General features: G+C 42.2%; 3 protein-coding genes across 3 annotated transcripts in view; all 3 read left to right on the forward strand.

Annotated features, from left to right (window-relative positions):
- The window catches only part of LOC115726607, a 78991-nt gene that overhangs the window by 36616 nt on the left and 20389 nt on the right, over positions 1-21986 (forward strand). The gene's annotated exons all lie outside the window — the stretch shown is intronic.
- On the forward strand, positions 1528-7726 carry LOC115726597 (jacalin-related lectin 16-like). The gene is made up of 6 exons (XM_048273067.1): positions 1528-1620; positions 4742-5173; positions 5574-6053; positions 6172-6606; positions 6756-7190; positions 7433-7726. Exons 2-6 carry the CDS (start codon positions 4868-4870, stop codon positions 7724-7726), a joined length of 1950 nt encoding a protein of 649 aa, XP_048129024.1. The 5' UTR covers positions 1528-1620; positions 4742-4867.
- On the forward strand, positions 3086-4506 carry LOC125312966 (disease resistance protein RPS4-like). Its single transcript, XM_048273066.1, has 2 exons — positions 3086-3945; positions 4225-4506. The coding sequence occupies exons 1-2, from the start codon at positions 3283-3285 to the stop codon at positions 4504-4506; spliced, it is 945 nt and encodes a 314-aa protein (XP_048129023.1). The 5' UTR covers positions 3086-3282.

The raw sequence follows: 21986 nt of genomic DNA on the forward strand, positions 1-21986 counted from the left end.
CACTTATAAATCGGCCTCAACTCAAGTATATTAGTTTATATTTCTTATTTTTATTTTTATTTTTGATAAGTAAAACAAATAAAAAAATAAAAATAAAAAATAAAAACTGTTCTAGGATGTTGCCGGCCGTCGACCGCCAACGCCTGCTGCCGCCACCGACCTCCGCCGCCACCGCTGCTCCCTTGCAAGGTGGCGCAGCCGGGGTTGGTCACGTTGACGGCCTTGGTTGCGATTGCTGTCGGCCTTGATCTGGAACTCGACGTTCTTGCCCTCGGCGAGGGTGCAGAAGCCCTTGGAGGAATGGTGGACGAAGAGATCTTCGGAGCCGTCTTCGGGGGCTATGGAGCCGAACCCCTTCGGGTCGCTGAACCACTTGACCTTCCCGTGATTCTCTTCGCCATGGCCATTTCGGGCTCTATCTCGCTGCTAAAGAATCCACCGCCACCTGGGAGCGGCAAGAGAGAGATAAATGGGAAAAGAGTTCTCTTTTGCCCTTCTTTTTCTTGCTCGAGAGTTGTGAAATTTGTGCGGATTCGGGAGTTTTTGGGGTTGTGGGGATGTGGTGGCGTGGCGGCGAATGTTAAAAGAAATGACAGTTGGTTTGGTTACTGCGGGTGGCAGTGATGGGCGGCGACCGAGTGGAGGCGGTGGAGCAGGCGTGTGACGGCAATAGGCAGCGGCAATGGCAATGGGGCGGGCGGGTGCCCGAACTTTTACTATGTTATGTAAAAAAAAGGAAAAAGAAAACATAAAAATAAAAAAAATGAAAAGTACAAAAATTGTCCACAATTTAGTAATATAATATTTTTAAAAACTCATTAGTTTTGCCAAATTAGATTAAATATGGAGATGTTTTAGTAATATGAGTTGGGTATGAGTTGAGTCGTTAAATTTGTACCGCATAAAAATACATCAAAACAGATTAAATGGGCCAATATAGGTAGGGTCATATTCGACTGACCCGACCTGCCTGACACCACTACCTGACGGGTTAAATGGATCATGAACAAGTCTGATTGTTAGCTGAGATTTTTGGTGAAGGAATTGCATCCCACCAGTCATTCTTTTTCTCTGGCAAATTATTGCCCGACAAGGAGACATGCGCGTTCAATTAGAAGAAGAAGCCGCGGGTTTCCTCCCGATGTCTTCTCCTTCTTCTCATCAATGGAAATACGACGTATTCGCAAGTTTCAGAGGCCCCGACGTGAGGAAGACCTTCATGTCGCACCTCTTCAATCGGCTGGAACGGGAGAAGATTAACTACTTCTACGACCAAGACAGAGAACACGCTGGGAAGGCGATTGAGAAGAAGATCTTCGGAGCTATCCACGATGCAAGGATCGCCCTCGTCGTGTTCTCCAAGGAGTATGCCAACTCCAAGTGGTGCCTGAACGAGCTGGTCGAGATCCTCAACCTCAAAAGGGACCCCAACCTCGTGGTTTTGCCCATCTTTCTCATGGATGTCTCCGAGGTTAAGGATTGGGCGAGGCAAAGCGAATTCGAGCAAGCTCTCAAGAACTTGGCTCGGGAAGAGAAAGATAATAAGCAGAGAGAATGGAGGGGTGCCCTAGAAGAGGCTTCAAAAATCAATGGTTTCCATTTGAGGAATGACACCAATGGGTACGTACCTAAGATTCTTACTCCGTGTCGAAGCTAAGCATTGCGATCCGTGAGTTTTGTTTCTTCAATGTTGTCTGCACTGCAGATAGAATTTGTGTATAAATCGAAAGAATTGGTTTTCTCAAGGGAATGGAAAAAGTAGAGGTCTGTTTCGACTTTCCTGAAAACTCTTCTTGCCACTATTTTACATGTTAAGATCAATATTTTAGATGTAAAATAGGAATAATTTCATAAATTAATTCCACATTTCATTTTATATCAATTTGCATAATGAGTTTCGAAAACTTACAATTGGCACTTCCCAATAGAATCCTCAACTTCAAAAAGACTAATATACCATGGTCGTCGTCATGCTCGATCTAGATTTGTAGACTCCTATTTGGGCTGAACTCGATAGATCTAAGTCAAGCTCAACGCCGGCGGCACATGAAGGTGGTTGGTAGTTGGTGGCGATGGCGCGGCGTGCATCGGCAACACAAGGAGGGGAGGGTTGACTAGTGGGTGGGTAGATGGCTTAGGGTTTTGGGCAAGTAAATTTTCACTGGAAGTGAATTCGAAAAGGTTAACGGTGCAAAAATTGAAAGGGAAACGAGAATCCAAAAAGCATCTTCACAATTCAACTTAGTATGAATTTTACCTTTGGGTTACACAAGCCTACAAAAGAGGCCGCATTAAACCTTCCTCAAGTTTCTGACCAAAAAAAAAAAAAAAGGTTTGTAGCGTGCATTAGTGGAAATTGGGAAACAACAATTAAAATAATAATGTGAGAGAAATGCAAACCAAAAAAGTGTATGAAAGTGTGAACTACTGTTCTTCGGCTGAGAGTTCCTTATGAGCTTTCATACTTTTTGGGGTTCAAATTTCGGAGTTTCATACTTAAAAACATGATAACATACTAGATATTGGGGAAAGTATTGACGAAAAACTCTTTTTTTAATCCCGGAAAATGAGTTATTTAGAAACGATAAATTGTATGGCTTACAAAAATTAATGAATGAGGAAATTTTTTATTATCCACAAAAAAACTTAGATATTAATTATTATCAATTATGAACATATTTTTTTATTGATCAATTATTTCAAGCGATTCAAGTAATTATTATTTTTAAAAAAAAATTGTATCTTAAGATATTTATTTTCTGCGAAATAAATGAAGCTTCAATTTTTACTGATGGACTCAATTTGAATTGTGTCGTTTCTTTGTATGCATGGCACGCCGCACCCTCCTCTACCCTCGGATGAGGTCACTATCGAAAGTGGAGCTTAGTTAATCACCGTTGCTTTGTTACGCATGCCAATGCCTGTGGTGATTTAGTCATGCTCGATCTTTTCTATTCGTGTTTCATATACCCACATAGAAATTTGAGTACAATGTTCGTCCCATGTTGCCTATTGGGTTGCATCTGTATGTTTATTCCGTTATACAAATTGCTCATTTAATTTTCTGTACTGACATTTAACATCAGCCATGAAGCGAAGCTCGTTGACATTATAGTCAAGCGCCTTGTCGAGGAGATTCATCGAATACGGCCTCTCTTCTTTGTGAAAGACGCAATTGGAGTAGATCACTTTGCACTCGAAGTGATTTCCTTGCTAAATAAGGGCGGCAAAAAGGGCGCGCGCATAGTACTCATATGTGGTCCGGAAGGAATAGGTAAGACAATGGTGGCTGGCATTGCTTTGAGGGAAATTGGTCGCGACTTCGGGCCCTTTGTCTTTTTCATTAAAATCGGGGAAGCGAATGAGACTGATCGACTCGACCAGCGGAAGGATTTCCTCAAAAAACTCGGGGGAGAGGAATGCTCCAGCTTGATTGACACCCTCACGAACAAAATAGAGCAAAGAATGCGTGATAAAAAGGTACTTCTTCTTCTCGACGGTGTTACTGACGAAAAACAAGTGGAAGATTTCGGCGTTGGAAAGACTGCTAACACAAGAGCGACGGGAATGGGCGACGGGAGTAGAATTCTGATCACGACAAGAAATCGAGATTTGCTGAAAGATCTCCGGGTAGATGACATGTACATTGTCAACGGATTGAGTCAGGTCAATGCACTTAAACTCTTTCGTCACCACGCTTTCAAGACAGAAGGACGTGAACAAGGTCAAGAGGAGTTATCTGGTAATCTAACTCATTACGCGGGAGGTCATCCATTGCTCCTTACAGCGTTAGGTACCCACGTTAGGGGTAAGTCATTAGATGACTGGCGTACAACACTGGACGAGTTGGTGAGAAGCGCTAGTTCAATATTTCTCCCGTCGCAATCCGTTGGGCTATATGAAGGTCAAGCTGGTGGTGCTGGTGCTCATGACCATGCAACATACGCTGGGGTAAGGCAAGCTAGTGTTCCGGTCAGTATCGTATTACTCGTAAAAGTTTCATTAGTTTTTCTGTCCCATCTGGGTCATCATGATTAAGAGATGGATAGAAGTGATTGTGTGTGCTTGCATCACACGGTAGCGTATGACCCAAGAAGCAACAGCCCATTATATGATTAGTATTGTTGGAAAGAAGTCCCGTGTAGATGGAACAATAGATGAAAAGCGCTTCTCAATCTTGAAAGAGAATTGTGACAATATCACAGATTCTTGCACTTGTTGCAGGTCAATGAATACCGAACTCCTATTGACTCCATTGGAGCAGAATTTGGGCTAAGTTCTCGCGCATATCCTTTTGAAGTTGTGGGACCATTTGGGGTTGTCGACGGTGAAAATCCATGGCGGGATGAGGGATATACAGATGTGAGGGAAATTGCCGTGTATGTTGGCTCCGATCCGAAAGCAATCGAGTCTATTTCTATTATATACGACAAATATGGACGTCCATCTGATCCGGTCTCACATGGCACAACTGAAGAAAATGAGCCACAGACAGTAAGCTATTAGTTTTTTTTTTAATAGTTGGATTGCATGGCTCGTTTAAGCTATCGTGAAATAGATGGGCCCAAAAAGAATTAAAAGAAAAAAATCATAAGAATTGCAACATCACAAGACCAAGAAAAGTGAACATAATTATCATAATTTTTAGAGAGATATGTTATTTTCATATGTTCAATCTCATCTCTGGAGCTTTGTCTTGCGTTCCTCAACTGTTCTCAAATTTTGATTCTTTTCCTTCCAGATTAAACTTGACTATCCCAGTGAGTACTTGACCACCATCTCGGGCTACATTGAAGAAGATTCCGGACGCACCGCTCTTCGGTCATTAACAATCGTTACTAATGTACGCAGTTATGGACCATATGGAATGACGGAAGGAAAGGCGTTTTCATTTCCATACACCGGTGGCAAAATCGTCGGGTTTCATGGGAGTTGCAAGGGCTCTCATCTTGAGTCTATTGGAGCTTTTTACAAGCCGATTCCTCATACATATCCCGTTAAGATTTTCGGGCCTTTTGGAAGCCAAGATGAGAAATCCTTGGGTTTTGGCGACATAAAGGGGATTGATGTTTGCTACTCTGACTTCATTAAGTCCATTACTTTTAAAGTTGACGAAGCCACCAGCTCCGACCCCGAAACAAACTATGGAAATGGCGGGGAGAATACTTTCAAGGTTGCATCTAAAGACTCCTTCCTTTTTCTCTTACTCCGTTTCTACTTCAGTGTCGTAAGTCTATTTTTCAAGCTTATCATAACAAATTTGGGTGACGGACTTGCGAATTGCTTCGCAAATGCACATGAAAAGTTCATACCAGAGATACCTGAGGATCAGCCTGATTGTTTGAAAACCAAATGGAAAGATTAATTACATCACTTTATTAAAATTAGGCAAAGACGGACCTAGCCATAAACAAAACGTTAATTGACTTTTGAATACAAATCTTAGCATGTATAACTTACTGAATTAGATCAGAATCGTGTTCAGAAAGAGATCTACCAATTTATTTTGCTAATCGAATGCTGCGACATATAGTCACTCATGTCGAATCGGTGTTTTTGTGGCCTGTTTGCAGGTGAGATTGAGAAATGGAGAGCACGTAACTTCTCTTGCTGGATATTTCCAAAATGCAAATGACAGGGGCACTCTAATCAGCTCGCTCACATTTCAAACCAACGAAAGAATATTGGGACCCATTGGCAGAGAGGAAGGGGCGTCCGAGTACTTTTCCTTGCCATCAGAAGCTGGGAAAGTTACCAGGTTCTTTGGGAGAAGTGATGGTTATCTAAAATCTATCGGAGCACAAGTCGAGCCATACTATCCCTTCGAGTCTGTGGGGTTATTCGGGTTGGAAAGCGGGTCAAAGTGGGATCATGGCAATCAGCATAACAATGTAAGCAGAATCATTGTTCAACTTGATTCAAGTGGAGAGAGATTCATCCGATCAATCAAGTTTGAGTATATAAACAAAAATAACAGATTGCCGCAAGTGAAGACGGATGGTGTCACTGATGGAAACGAGTCGCCTGGAGCAAGTCCGCAGGAGATCAAATTGGTATGTCCCCATACATACATATGCTTTTTAAAATCCTTACGAAACTTGCATTGCCTAAGTTGGCGGGAGACTCTTTCGAGAATTAAATCATGAGTTTGATGGTTGTCTATTATTGTAGGATCCAGATGAGTATCTGACTTCGATATCGGGGTACATGTTGCAATCACAAACATGTGGGTTTACATCTCTCACTTTTCAAACTAACAAAAAGACGCTCAAAACTATCGGTGTTGAAAAGGGAAAGCACTTCTCATCTCCCGCAACAGGTGGCAAAATTGTTGGATTTTACGGGTGGAGTGGTGAACATCTCAATGCAATTGGAGCTCGTTTTCAACCGATCTCGCATCTCTACCCAGTTAAATCAATCGGCCCATTTGGAGGCACAAGTGGAAATGATTGGGACGATGGGAAATTTGACGGTGTGAAGGAAATTTGGGTAATGCACAACCCTGATATTCACTATATTAAGTTTCTGTACGTCAAATTTGGTGAAAAAGATTTGTGGCGTGTGCATGGTTGCCTCACCAACAGAGCCATTGCCAAGCTAGAAAAGGTTAGTGTCTTTTCATTCTCCGCTTGTTGTTTACTTACGCATTATCTAATCGGTCGATATAATATTGATACGTGTCTGGTTGCACAATTTAGTGAATTGGACTCGATACCACTTATTCAATTTTAAAAGATGCTTTTGAGATTGTGCAGTTTTCATTGGATTATCCGCGGGAATACTTGACATCGATCTTTGGTTACAAACAAGAGGATGGTGCTATCATCCAGTCGCTCACATTTTACACTAATAGAAGAAAACTTGGTCCCTTTGGAGAGGAGGAGGGGAAGTACTTTTGGTATCCATCAACCGGAAGCAGAATCATCGGCTTTTATGGAAGATGTGGCAAAAAGCTCAATGCCATAGGAGTGTATGCCGAGCCTGTACCGCAATGGTATCCTTTCGAAACCATAGGACCCTTTGGAGGCTTTGATGGGACTCCATGGGATGATGGAGTTCATACTGATGTGATGGGATTTCGTATCAGTTTCGACGACACAATTCACTCCATCGGGATTGTGTACGACAACAATGGTTCCTTTGTTGACCGTTCTACACATGGCGGAGGAGACGGCCCCCGCTGCATGGAGGTTAGTCCATATATGTATAGCTTCTCTCTCTCTCTCTCTCTCTCTCTCTCTCTTCGCTGTCTTTTTTCTGTCTGCAAGTCGTTCACGTATGCCGCTTTTCACAACGTTCTCAGCTTCATGTAGCACAGTTTTTCTTCATCGAAGACCGAGGCACTTCCTTTTGCATCCTATATCTAGAGTTCGGGTTCCAACCTTCATATTTTTCACAAGTGAAAACATGTTTCGCTTTGCTATTCTTGCAGCTTTGGCTGGACTATCCCAAGGAGCGTCTACTCTCAATATCGGTTTGGGGGAAAGAAAGCGAAGGCACTTATCAAATCCACAACCTGAAAATATTTACCACGAAGAACACTCATGGGCCGTTCATACCAAGATCATGGTCAAATCAAGATGACTGGAACAGGCTTACGAATGTCCTTAGCAAGATGGAGAAATTTACTATCCCGTCGGCATTGGATGGCGGCAGGATCGTTGGCTTTTTCGGAAGGGCGGGACCACATCTTATTTCTATTGGAGCGCGTTTGGAATCATATTAGATTAAACCATCTCCCTCCCCCAAGCCTTGCAAAACCATTTGCAAAACTCATGGAATTGAATATGATAAGCACAAGTCCCAGTTTGAAGTACAATGTATGAAAAATGTAAGAAATTACCTATTGACTTGACGGTAACATAGCTCTTGAATCGTAACTCATTCCATAAGGAACTCTATCTTTGGTTTGGTCGCTCCCATGTTGATCAAGCTATCCACTCTCGGGAAGAGCACATAGATTGGCATATCTTGCTGAGCTGGCATAGGATCCAACTCTACCTTCGGCTTGTCCAAAGGTCTTGGCTTTTTGCTTGAGTCAGCCATGAGCGTCTCAACTCTTAGTCCTTCTCCCACGAGTCGAATCGTGGAAATGTACTTTGTCTCCGTCAACCCGTGAATCATAGGGACCACCAATTGGCATTTTGGGTTGGTGACGATGATCGACTTAGTTCTCATGTCAATCATTGCCCTCGTATTGTGAAAGAATTCCAAACCCAAGATTAGATCATATTCATCGAGCGGGATTACCTCGAACGTGAGCTTGTCCTTCCAGTCACTGTAGTTCCATGTCTCTAGCAACACCCATGTTTGGAGCATCATTCGAGTTTACTGCCTTGAATCAATGGCCGTTAGGCACTACGCGATGTCCCAGACTCTTTGCTGCTTCGCGTGACATGAACCGGTTTGATGCACTCGTATCAACCAAGGCATAGAGCGATTTGTTGGGTACCTTGACCTCTACGAATGGTAACGCTCGAAGACTTCTTGGGCAGTGCTTTAGCCTTCATGGAGTTTAGGGAGTTGAGAACCTTCACCGTTCAGAGTCACACTTCCTTCTTTTCTTGCTTCAGCTCGTCATCTTCTTTGGTGAGTAAGGCGTTGAGCTTGTTCTTTTTCGGACACACTTGGGTCCAATCCCATCCATTGCAAATGAAGCTTGGGAATGGTGACGGTGCCTTGAACTTGTCGATGTTGAAGTCGTTTTGGGGCCGGTCTCCCTTTGGTAGGGTTGTTTGGAAGAACCCTTCTCCCTATGATCTTTCTTGATCCTTTCGGCCGCTGTTAGCTTTGCCTTGCTATTCCTTGTCGTGGTGGCGATCCGATCTCCACCCGTTCCCTCTTGACTTAGATTAATTAGCTTTGGAGAAGTTGGTGAGAGATTCAGCTACGGAGAGTGCCTTCAAGATACTTCGAATATCCCTTCACTTGAGCTCGAGTTGGGCCTATGGCTTCAATCCATCCAAAGTATGGAATTATCGGAAAGGAAAATAGAAGCATTTTTCAACCAATACTAATTGATGGGAGAGAGACATATGTGGATTGCTTGGCCAATTAATCTTGAATGCCAACGGCGTTGGAGCAGTATTCACTACAAAAAAATAAGAATTTAGCCACAAAAAATTAGCGACGAAAATTATTCGTTGCTAATTTGCGACGAAAATAGTGACGAAAACAAAATTCATCGCTATTTGCGACGAAACTAGAGACAAAAAAATTAGTCGCTAATTAGCGATGAAAATAGCGATGAAACTATATTCGTTGCTAAATTGGCGACGAAAAAATATTCGTCTCTAATTTGCAACTAAAATAGCGACGAAAAAAATTTCGTTGCTAATTTGCGACGAAATTAGCTACGAACAATTTTTTCGTCACTAAATTAGCGACGAAACAATTATTCGTGGCTAAATTGGAGACGAAAAATCGGGTTCGTCGCAAATTTAGCGACGAAACAAATTATTCATCACTAAATTAGCGACGAAAGAAATATTCGTTGCTAATTGAATATGAATAAAAACAAAAAAGAAAATATTCAAATTAGCTACGAATTATTTTTTCGTCGCTAAATTAGCGACGAACTTGATTTTTCGTGGCCAATTTAGCCACGAATAATTGTTTCGTCGCTAATTCAGTGACGAACTCTTTGTTTCGTCGCTAATTTAACGACGAAAAAGTTATTCGTCGCTAATATAATATGAAAAAAATAAAAAAGAAAATATTCAATTTAGCGACGAAAAAGTGATTTCACGCTAATTTTGCAACGGAAAATTTATTCGTCGCTAATGGAATATGAATAAAAATAAAAAAATTCAAATTAGCGACGAATCCGTTTATTCGTCGCTAATTTAGCGACGAAAGAAATTTTTCGTCGCTAAATTAGTGACGTATCCTTTTTTCGTCGCTAATTTAGCGACAAATACACATTTTCGTCGCTAAGTTGGCGACGAAAATATTTTTTCGTCGCTAAAGTCCCCACACAAAAAGCTTTTGCCCTGTTCTTTCTTTTCCTTTTCCCCGGTAACTTACGCTACCTTTTGTTTCGGAATCTTAGGTCTCTGTTCTTTTGCCCCCTCCCCTTTCCGTTTGGTTTTCAAGGATCCGGGGAATGATCTCGATTACTTGTTCGGGGGTTCGTCGCTTCGATTTACGGGTCGTTGAAGGTTGATTTTTTGGGTAATTTCGCTGATGTCGGGTCGTTGACGTGCTTCGTAGTCGAGTGGAAATGGCCGGCGCGTTCGAGGAAGAAGCTGAGCAGACCGTCACAATCCAGGAGTACCTCAAGGACGTGGAGGAACAGGAATTGGTGAGTCTCTCTCTCTCTCTCGTGCTCGTGCGAAATCATCAGCTGTTGTTTTGATCATGGGGTCATCTGATTTTGCGTCCGTGGTTTCACAATCCACAGTGTGTTCATTGGTTGCGACGCAGCCCAAATCTCTCTCTCTCTCTCTCTCTCTCTCTACACACACACACAAAACCTTCGCCGCCAAAGCCAGCACCGACCGCTGTCGCCTCCACGCCGCCGTCTCCAGTCGACCCTTGTGTTGGGAAATGTGGGGATCCGCTCGTTGGTTTAGTGGATTGAAGTGGGTTGTATTTCGGCTAGGGTTTGAGTGTGGGAACACGGGCCTCTGAAGTTCCAATTCATGGGTGGTTAAATTTACCCGAGGGCGCCTAATGATTGTTGGTCTGGAGAGGGTTTTAGAATGTGTACTTTATTCATGGGTAAAATGCGTCGCCTTGTCTTTCTGGAGTTTTCATGACTAGGAATCCTGAATCATCAGATGATTAGATGGACTTAATTGCTGTTATTTAGTTAATCATCACTTAAGGGGAAGTGGGTCAGTGTATTGTTATTAATATGTAGGTCTCTCTGGCTAATGTGTGCACTCAAATAACTTGTTTCAAGCTAATATGGAGAATTGACAACTGGAGTCTGTGCTGGAGCTGTTCTCTAGTTCCCCAGTTTGAGCTAGAGTTGAATAAAAAAGGATGGTGCTAGGAGTGTTCATCTTGTATCTTAAGCATGAAATTGAGATTCTGACTTGTGTCAAAGGTGGTGATGTTCATGTAAATTGCCCTGCTAAATATTGTTTTTCAGGTAGTGTGGATTGAATTTAGTTCTGTAGATTTAAATATTGGTCAAATTTGGCTGTGAGCATCAGTCCTGTCTTTATGTCACTTTTTAAATCACCTATATCGGCTATCATTGGAAAAAAGTGGTTAGCTAGTTGATTTTGAGTCATGTGTATTCTGTCTATGGTTTGCATTTAACTATTTAAAGAATGGGGAGGCCATTCTAAGCAATCAAAACTATCTAAAGCTAATCCTGCAGTTGTATTTCAGTGCAATGTATATGAATTCGTACACGGAGTTTGCTGTTGAAAGAAATAAAAGAATAGTGGCTATTTCTTGGGAGTGACCAAATTATGTCTTGGCTCTTAGCATGAGAAATGTGCAAAGACGAATTAGTATTCTGGATTTATTAAATTTACTTATTTTGTTTCCCTCTCATTGAGAGCTATGTGGGCATTTTCATGGGTGAGGAACTTAATAGATTTATGCTTAATATTTGTGGAATTGTGAGTGCACTCGGTTGTGACACTTAGATTATTGTTGGTGCCAGTACTGACTTCTATTCGATTTGTTGTGTAACGTATAAATGGATCAATTTGGATGATTGGTCATTGTTGTGCTTCAATTGAGAATAAGGGTTTTCTTTATATGCTAAAAGAACACGGTTTGTGCTTGTATGTGATTAGTGGACTTTTGAACTTCATGCCGCTGGTACTCCACGTGATTATGTTATGGTGTTTTGTTGGTTCATGTGAAGCCAAAGTTGGATATTATAGGGATGTTATAGATACCATCCATATGGCATACAAACATGGAAAGTGCACTCTTTTGAATATGTGAAGCCTGAAATGCGGGCTGAAAGGAATAAAAAGTGTCCTTTTACTTTTCTTAGCTGGCCCAGTAAATGATGACAAGATTATTCTCGTTTAGTTGGGTCGGTGGAGCAAAAACACTTGAAGTCTTAAACAGAAATAGAAGGCTTCTTGAGAATAGTCTTTTGTTTTTCTGGTTCCTTACAGATATGTAGATCTCTACCGCAAGATGTTGGTGCATTTTTGCAGCCACACAATCTGCTGCGAATTAACCAAACATCTCTTAACTCAGTCTTATTGTCGTTCTCCTTATTCTTGCTGGATTTTGTGCCAGGCTTTTAATGATCTACGAACCAATGGAGTCAATGTCCAGATGATCTGTTAAGGAGCTTCCAAGGTATCGTTAAAGGCATCTTCATTCTTTTCTCGTGTGCTATTCTGCATGTCTTGAATGGTATTTCTACCCCTACCAATGGTGCTTTTCAAGTAGGAGGTGATATACAAAGTATGTCTCTCAAGGAGCTTCTAAGAAAAGTGTAATGCTTATAATCAATCTCAATGTTGTTCTCACTACAAGTATTTTGCAGTTGCAGGTGTAATTAGAAAGTCAATTGAAGGCAGAACCAAAAACGCCGCCACAAGGTATTTCTTCTCCAGCTGGAAAATGCGCATCCTCAATTGAAGTGTCTTCAAATGGGGGCTGCAGTAACAATAACACACCTCAAGAGGCTACCCCAACTCGCTGCACTTGTCTGCTAGAGATGGCGTTATTTCAGTACTTAAGAATCTATGTTAAGTGAATGTTAGACGAATGGTATTTTGTTTTTTCAAAAAACTCTCTCTTCCGGTGAATGGTGGATGAATGTATTTTGTTTGCATATTATTATAATATTTAGATCTTGCTTTATCAATGTTAAATACAAATTCTAGAAATTAATTTTGTTTTTAATTAGATTTAAAATTGAAAATTAAAAGAAGTTATTTTATTATACGGTCACAAATTGTAAAAGTTCGTTGCAAAATTCATCCCATGCCTGGTTGTCGCAAAATTCATGGCTGAACAAATTTCGTTGTCAAATTTCTCCCTGAATAATATTCGTGGTAAAAAAAAAAATTCGTTGAATCAAATTTAGCGACAAAAAGTTGATTTCGTCGCTAATTTTGCCATGAAAAATTCTGCAAAATTCGTCGCTAATTGACTTTTGTGACGTCATGTGACGAAACACACTTTTCGTCGCTAAATTTTAGCTATGACTTTAGCGACGAAATGTATTTTCGTCGCAAAATTTAGCGACGAAATTTAAAATTTCGTCGCTAAATTTTACGACGTTGGATTAGCCATGAATTTTTTTTCGTGGCAAAATTCGTCACAAAAGTCAATTAGCGACGAATTTTGCCGAATTTTTCGTGGCAAAATTCGTCGCTAAATCCTCGTTTTTTTGTAGTGATTACTCCATGCTCCAAAGAAATTATCCACCTCTTTGGTGGATCGATCGCCCTTGAACTCATTGGGCTTCAGCACCTCTAGCTTGAGCGCCATTTGAATGGGCATAATACTGTTCGCGATGCTAGACTTGCACAAGACTAGTTCGGTTTTGAGTTGTTGGACCTCCACCTTCAAAGCGTCGATCTTGGTTTGTGGGAGTTGTCCTTTTCTAGGACTTCCATCTTCAAAGCTTCCATCGAGGCTTCAAGGGCTTCGTCCTTCATGTGTAAGGGAGCAGTGGCTTGGTTCAAGATGATCGTGAAGTCATCGCGGAGCGTCTTTTCAACCTCATTGATTTGCTCTTGCACATCATCGAGTCCATCAACTACTCTATTATGGCGGTCCTCACTCTAGTGAGCTTTTCATCGACGAAACTTCTCTCCTTTTGGACTTGTATCTCCCATGGGCCTTCTCTTGGGGGACCTTTTCTTGGTGAATTTCACCGTCCACGACGTCTTGAGCAACTTCTTGGTTTGACATTCTTTCGACTAGTTGATATGCTCCTCGATCTCTTGAACGATCTCTTCTACTTTAGCTCTGATACCACCTGTCACCGGCTGACTTTTGAGGATTGATATGTGCCGCGACTTAGGCTTCAAGGCATTGCTTGCTTGAATTACCCGGATCATAGAGAGATAAAATGTTTAGAGAGAGAAGCTCTAGGAGAGAATGCTTGTATTGCTCAAGTGTTGGATGGATACTAATGAGTGGATGACTCCTCTATTTGTACTAGAGGGCAGCTCACCACAACCATTGATCTACCCTTGATCTAATGGCTAAGAATGCATATCTCCATCCTAATAACTACCAACATTAAATAAGAGAATTCTAGAATACAGAACAATTACCGTATCGCCCGCAAATACTAAAAAAAAACCCTAGAAAAATCTTAAAGACCAAGATATTTCAAATCTGGTTGTTCCTTCGGACAATGTGATTGGGACAATTGGCTCACGAAATCCTCGGTCCGTGACATACGCGGCTGCCATGAGCTCGAGCTTGAGCTCACAACTCGCGTCATGCGAGCTCAAGCTTCCATGGCCATGAGCGCTTGCTCTGTTGAGACAGAAGAAGTGGGTGAGAGAGGGCTGTTCGGCGACGAACTTCCCTGGTGAGGGTTCCAAATGTCGACAACGGCACCAGTTAAGGGTCAGCTTGGTTGAGGACGAAGGTGAGTAGGTTTTTTTTTTTTTCAAAAATAATTTTTTTATTTTTATTTTAAAATCCTAAATTTAATTTTTAGATCATCAAATCTAAGTTAATTCGGCGGATAATCGGGAATCGACACAGGAAACGAAAGACGCAAAAACAGAAGAATAAGTCCTCGTTTGATGGATAGTGCTTTTTGTGGAGAAGAAAATGCAACGTTGTATCTAGCCCATGAAGAAAGCCCAGGACCAGGATACCGAGTCTATCTGGCCCATGGAAACGCTGTCTAGAAGGAAATTATTAGGTGCGCGGGTGAATGTCTCTTTCCTTTGCATCCCTAATGATTGAATATTTTTTTTTTTTTGAACACCCTAATGATTGAATATTAAATTGTAAGAAAATTCCAAATAAAAAGGGTTAAAGCAAGTTCATTTTCTCAAAAAAAAAAAAAAAAAAGGTCAAAAACGAATGCGAGTATTTTTGTCTCTCAATAAAGGGTCGAGCCAAATGTTCGCCGACCGACGAGCATTTAATTTTTCCGATAAAGTGAATGCGGGTATTTTTTTCTAATATAATGTATGGATAAATTTTTTTTTAAAGCTTAAAAAATAGGAAAAACTTTCAAAAAATGACCTTAAGTGCTTTTAATTTCTAAAAAAAAAAGCCCGAAGTGAATCTTGTTTCAAAAGATGGCCTAATAAGGGATATTTTCATCTTTTACATTTTAAAATTTGTTCTTTTTTTATTTTTCTGTTTTCCTTTACTTTTCTTTTTCCTATTCCTTTCCTTTCTCCTCTCCCCTCTCCCACCCATCACCGGCTCCAGCTTCTCTTCAATGGTGGGCATCGCCTTACCCTCTCCTCCGAACGTCCTTAAGCCGCACCAAATCAAGAATCAGCCCAACTTATTAAAAAAAACCGGCAAACGTTCGACAAGAAGCAAGAACCACCCAACGCCCGCTGGAAAAATTAAGAACCGAAAAGAAAACCACCATGTCATGTACTTGGTGAGGAACCCCCAATTGGGGCGAGAGCAAAGGATTTGAGACTTCTCGCCCTAGTGATACGAGCGACGTCCGACTAGAGGTCCTCGTAGGTGATCACAGGGCATGGTCTTCTTGAAGGACTCGTGATCGATCTAGCCATCGAGGCCATGGTGGCGCATGTACTCGACGCGAGCATTGCGGTAGGGGATCTCGGCGAGGACATGCCTCTAGACCTCATCGGCGGCCATGACTTCCTTGATGAACTGGAGGGCCTTCTTATTCTTGTCGGGGAGGTTGTGGTCGGATGGGAGTTGAGCGGGTAGGAGATGGAGATGTTGAACCTCGTAGTTGCGAAGCACGTCTAGATCCTCAAGATGATCGAAGACTATCGAAGGTGAAAGGTTCTCTTCACACGAGAGAAGTGTTCAAGAGAGGAGATAGACTCTACAATTTTCTATATTCACTTTACTTTCACCTTACAGAAACGATTACAAGACTCGCCTATATATAGGCAAAAAGACATGACTCCTGACATACCCAAGATACATGAAAAGACCCGTCCGTATACATAGCAATAATTACACATCGGAATACTAAAAAACTCTCGAGACACACAACAATGATGACTCTAAAAGAACTACAAAACAATAATGACACTAAACACGCGCGTCGATAGATGTCCATCGGAAACCGAAAAATCTATCGAAGAGTCACGCTATTGAATTCTAGAGTAGGCGGTGATATCTTCAATACTCCCCCTCACCGACTACTCTATATAAGGACAGATCTCGCGATCATACCAAGCTGAGTTCTAAACTCATCGAACTTTGCTGCTCCAAGACCTTTGGTGAAAATATCAGCAACCTCGATCACTGTCTTGGTGTATTTCATTTTGATCTCGCCTTGCAAGACCTTCTCTCGCAGAAAATGATAGTGTACTTCCACATGCTTTGTTCTAGCATGAAAAACTGGATTTTTCGCCAAACTTATAACCGATAGATTATCACAAAACAACGTTGTCGAATAATCTATCGATTGATGAAGATCATCCAATAATTGCACTAGCCACGTACTCTCCCGAGCCGCTATTGCCGTTGCTCAGTATTCAGCTTACGTCATCGACAGAGACACAATCGGCTGTCTTTTACTACACCAGGATACTACTGGCGATCCAAGGTTAAACGAGTATCCAGTAGTCGAGCGCCTTGTATATTGATCTCCAGCAAAGTCGGCATCGCAGTAACCGACCAACTCACTCGATGAGACTTTCTTATACAAAAGTCCAAAGTCAAAGGTCTTCTTTACATACCTCGGGATACGCTTGGCTGCATCCAAGTGAGGCTTCCGTGGCTTCTCCATAAATCGACTTACTACTCCTATCGCAAAAGCGATATCGGGTCAAGTTATGGTAAGGTAAATTAGACTACCTACCGGTTGCTTGTATGTGGTCGAATCTTCTAATTCTCGACCTTCATCAGCACACAGCTTTGCATTCCCATCCAACGGAGTAGATATAGGCTTGCAATCGAGCATCCCGAACTTCTCCAAGAGATCTCGTGCATACTTACGTTGACATAGGAATAATCATTCCTTTGCCCGATCAATCTCGAGTCCCAGAAAGTGCTTCAGCTCTCCAAGCTCCTTCATCTGAAAACGGACCGAGAGATTTGCTCTAATTCGACATATCTCATCTTCATCATCTCCAAGAATGATGAGATCATCCACATAAACCAACACAGTTGCTATCTTTCCATCTTCTGCCTTCACGAACAAGCTCGAATCTGCTGGGGCTACAAAATAACCGATTCTCAATAAGAATTCTGCGATCTTCCCATACCATGCTCTCGGGGATTGCTTCAAGCCATATAGTGCTTTCTTTAGCTTGCGGACATATTCTGGATGATTTTTGCTCTTGAAACCATCCGGCTGCTCCATGTATATTTCTCGATCAAGCTCTCCATGAAGAAAGGCATTCTTCACATCCATCCGCCATAGATTCCACGACTTGCTTGCTGCGAGTGCTAACAGAACTCGAAAAGTAGTAACTTTGGCCATTGGGCTAAAGGTTTCTTCATAATCGACGCCATACTTTTGCGAAAAACCTCTAGCGACTAGACGTGCTTTATATCTCTCTATCGACCCATCCGGTCGAGTTTTCAATTTATAAACCCATTTGCAAGATATAGGACGTACCTCTTCAAGTTTCGGCGCCAAGTCCCACGTCTCATTCTTCTTTAGTGCGAGGATCTCTTCTTCCATGGCCTTTCTCCACTCTGCATCCTTCGATGCTTCCTCATATGTCGACGGCTCTCTCGCGCCAACATCTTCGATCAACGCTGCATTGGCATACTTGGGGTTTACCCTCCTCCGCCTCCGTGATCTCCGAAGTCGAGGCTCCTCTTCTTCAAGTTCCTCTACTTGACTTGGTCGAAATTCTTCTGTTACTATTTGATGCTCACCGGAAGAACTTGTCGAACCTTGTGACTGTGCTTCGACATCCTTTTCGACATCTTTTTCGATAGGCTGATCCTCATCGAATTCTTTCAGCCTTTCTTGAAACTCTTCTTCGATATGTTGTGAATGTGGCAATTCGACAGCTTGAGGTGACCACCATGACGACAATTCGTCGAACACCACATTCCTCGAAATATAGCACCTCCATGTTGTAGGATCACAGCACTTCCACCCTTTTCGTTGATCATCATAACCCACGAAAATACATCGAACCGCCTTCTTGTCGAATTTGCTGCGAAGGTGTTCTGGTACAAATGCATAACATACACATCCAAAAACTCTGAAATGACTTACCACAGGCTTGCACTTCCATAACCTCTCGTATGGTGACATAGAACCAAGCCTTACTTGTGATAATCTGTTAATCACATGAGCCGTTGTCTTCATACACTCGGCCCAAAATTTGGGTGGAACATTCTTCGCATGTAGCATGCTCCCGCATGTCTCTGCTAGATGCCGATTCTTCCTTTCAGCAACTCCATTTTGTTGTGGCGTATACGGACACGTAAACCGTCGACGTATCTTGCACTCTCGCAAATACTTCGTGAATTCATTAGAAGTATATTCTCTCCCATTATCAGCACGAAGGCAAAGAATCTTCTTGCCTACATCACTTTCTACCTTCTCCTTAAACTCCTTAAATTTGATAAATGCCTCGGATTTATCTTTCATAAAATCAACCCAAACATACTTGGAGAAGTCGTCGATAAATGTGATCATATACTTTGATCCACCAATAGACGATTGCTTTCTTGGACCAAACACATCCGAGTGAATGAGCTCGAGAGGCGTACGAGCTTTGAACGATGATTCCTCGTAAGAAAGCCGATGTGCCTTTCCATGCTGGCATCCGGCACAAACCACATCTTCTTGAACTTCCAACTCGGGGAGGCCCTTCAAGATAATCTTCTGCATTATCACTTTTAACTTGTGATAACTTACATGTCCAAGTCGCGCATGCCACAAATCAGGTGTATCATTCCTCCGGGTTTTGTTTACGTATGCCGTTTGAGCGGACATCACGTAAACGGATTCCGGTCGACGTCCCTCCATAATTGGTCGACTAGTGAGCTTCACACTTCGGTATACCTTAACATCTCGTGGACCGAATATAATATAATTACCCGAGTCCGTGAGCTGGGACACAGACAATAAATTTTTCTTCATCCCCAGCACGTGATACACATTTTTCAATTCAACCTGCTGTGAATTGAGTCGAGGAGTTATCACCGTTTCACAAATATGAGAAATTGGCAACCTCGAGACGTCTGCAAGAATGACTACACGTCCACCGGTATAATCCAGCGTATTCGACTGCTTGCCTTGATCTCCGGTCATGTGATTCGAACACCCCGAATCAACAATCCAGTCAACATCATAATTAATCAACTTATCACTTACAGTGATTAAAGCCATCGAATGGTTCGACTCGGCAATGGACGAGGCAGCGAGCTCGTCTTGCACCTCCGTTACGACGCACGCATGAAAATCCCATTCCACATTGTCATCGAAATCACTCCTCTTTGATGAAGCTGCAACATTTCCTTCAACTCTCTTTGTTCGACAATCTCTGGCGAAATGACCTTCTTTGCCACGGACGTAACATCGTCCACTACGCCTTTTGTCATTCTCATAACGATTCTACCAAGCTCCTCCCGATCGAAAGCTCGTCTCTCCCGGACGCTTTTTCCATTCTCCACGAGTTGGCTGCTTTTGCCTTTCGACATGACTTTTTCCCGACTTGTCATCTCTATTGTCAGCACCGATTCTCCTCCGGCCCTTGAATCCTCTTTTATCACCGAAGAGGGCACTCTCATCTCCCTTCATCGAAACCTTAGACATTTGATTATCTAAAGTTTCTTGGTTGGCCAAAATATTCTCCAGTTCGATCAACGTTGGTTGTGTTGCCCATCCACGGGTAGCCGTAACAATACCATTATACTCCGGCTTTAACCCGTGAATGATAATCCTTCTCATTCTCGTTTCGGAGATGGCATTATTTGGATCTAGCTTCGAAATTTCGTCACAAATAGACTTAACTTTGGAGAAATGCTGACTCACCATCATATTTTGTTGTGACATCGACAGCAGCTCGTTCTCCAACCTTTGCAACTTGGCATCATTCGACCTCGCAAACAACGTTGCCAAGTTATCCCATGCCTCCTTGGGAGTCTGCGCACTTTTTATATGTTGCAACAAGTCATCTTCAACGATCACGGCAAGAGCGTAAAGAGCCTTACCCGCCTTGATGTTCCATCTCCTCAGATCACCATCGTTTGTGGGTGCCATGGTGTTCTTGCCGCCAACAATATCCCACAAATCTTGACCCCGCAAATAAAACCGCATGCGAGTACTCCAATTATTATAATTGGAATTGTTGAGCTTCTCAATACCATTCGTCGAACTTGATACGTCCGCCATCCGATTGGAGAAAAGTGCCCGGCTTGGCCCCAATCAATTGATCACAGCCCCCGATCGTACTGCGCGAGAACTCGACGTACTCCGGTCCTCGACCGCTTACACACGAACAATGGTCGCTAATCACCGTCTTCACGAACCACACTCCGGAAGACTTGATTCACGGTCCCCGGTAACCGCGCTCCGATACCAAGTGTTGAACCTCGTAGTTGCGAAGCACGTCTAGATCCTCAAGATGATCGAAGACTATCGAAGGTGAAAGGTTCTCTTCACACGAGAGAAGTGTTCAAGAGAGGAGATGGACTCTACAATTTTCTATATTCACTTTACTTTCACCTTACGTAAACGATTACAAGACTCGCCTATATATAGGCAAAAAGACATGACTCCTGACATACCCAAGATACATGAAAAGACCCGTCCGGATACATAGCAATAATTACACATCGGAATACTAAAAAACTCTCGAGACACACAACAATGATGACTCTAAAAGAACTACAAAACAATAATGACACTAAACACGCGCGTCGATAGATGTCCATCGGAAACCGAAAAATCTATCGAAGAGTCACGCTATTGAATTCTAGAGTAGGCGGTGATATCTTCAATAGGAGACGAGGGAGGCATAGAAGGGGGTGGTTCGGAGGGTGACGTAACAACGGCGGGAGTTGCGAAGGCCGTTGCAGGCGAAGCCTTCGGTGAAGTTGTCGTTGGTGGTGTCATCGCAAGCAAGCTACTTGTTGTTGATGACATACACTTGCCGAGAGAGGAGGAGGCGAGCTTGGTGGTGGAGGAGGAGGCGGGCTTGGTGGTGGAGGAGAAGGAGAAGAAGGAGGAGGAGGGAGCGTAGAGAGAGACGGTGGACTCAATGGATTCCTCTATTGCTCAAAAATCAAAATAATAATTGGAGTTGTTGGAGGAGGAAGAAGATGACGACGACGGGATGACCTGCAATGAAGGAAGGAGAAAAAAAGGAAAAGGAAAGAAAAAAATAAAGAAAAGAAAAGTGGAAAAAAAATTAGAAAATGTGAAAAGACAAAAACACTCTTATTGAGGCCTTTTTTTGAAAAAAGAAAAAAAGAAAAAGAGGACATTTTAGATTCTTATTTGAAATAAGGTATACTTTAGATCATTTTTTTGAGAAAATTAGAGTACTTAAGGCCCTTTTTCGAAAATTTTCTAAAAAATCAAAACATTATAATTCGTACCAGAGGGGAGAGAGAGAGAGAGAGAGAGAGAGAGAGAGATGGCAGATGGTAGAGGACGTGACGCGGTCGAAGATTGGCTCATCGACCGCATAAAACTAATGGAAATAGCACGGATGTTTAAGCCCGAATACAAGGAAGGTCGATTTCGGATAAAAAGTTATGTCTGTCAAAATCGAGAAATAATAATAACACGTCACTCCTAGAAGATTACAACGGAGTAAGGAACAATAATTGATGAAAAGCCAAGAATGTGGGGGCGGATGTCCTCATAGCCATAGGAAAGTGAGGCTAGTTATGAGATTTTGCTCACTCTCAAAAGGCGTAGAGATTCTTTTCAT

The sequence above is a fragment of the Rhodamnia argentea genome, chromosome 11 (genome assembly GCF_020921035.1).
Source record: "Rhodamnia argentea isolate NSW1041297 chromosome 11, ASM2092103v1, whole genome shotgun sequence".
NCBI lineage: Eukaryota > Viridiplantae > Streptophyta > Magnoliopsida > Myrtales > Myrtaceae > Rhodamnia > Rhodamnia argentea.

Bases quoted from the DNA above. Each gene is read 5' to 3' on its own strand.
- LOC115726597 (XM_048273067.1), top strand. From the start codon at position 4,868: ATGACGGAAGGAAAGGCGTTTTCATTTCCATACACCGGTGGCAAAATC. The intron at 6,054-6,171 runs GTATGTCCCCAT...CTATTATTGTAG, and splicing joins GTCCGCAGGAGATCAAATTG to GATCCAGATGAGTATCTGAC. The intron at 6,607-6,755 runs GTTAGTGTCTTT...GAGATTGTGCAG, and splicing joins CCATTGCCAAGCTAGAAAAG to TTTTCATTGGATTATCCGCG.
- LOC125312966 (XM_048273066.1), top strand. From the start codon at position 3,283: ATGGTGGCTGGCATTGCTTTGAGGGAAATTGGTCGCGACTTCGGGCCC. The intron at 3,946-4,224 runs GCTGGGGTAAGG...CACTTGTTGCAG, and splicing joins CTCATGACCATGCAACATAC to GTCAATGAATACCGAACTCC.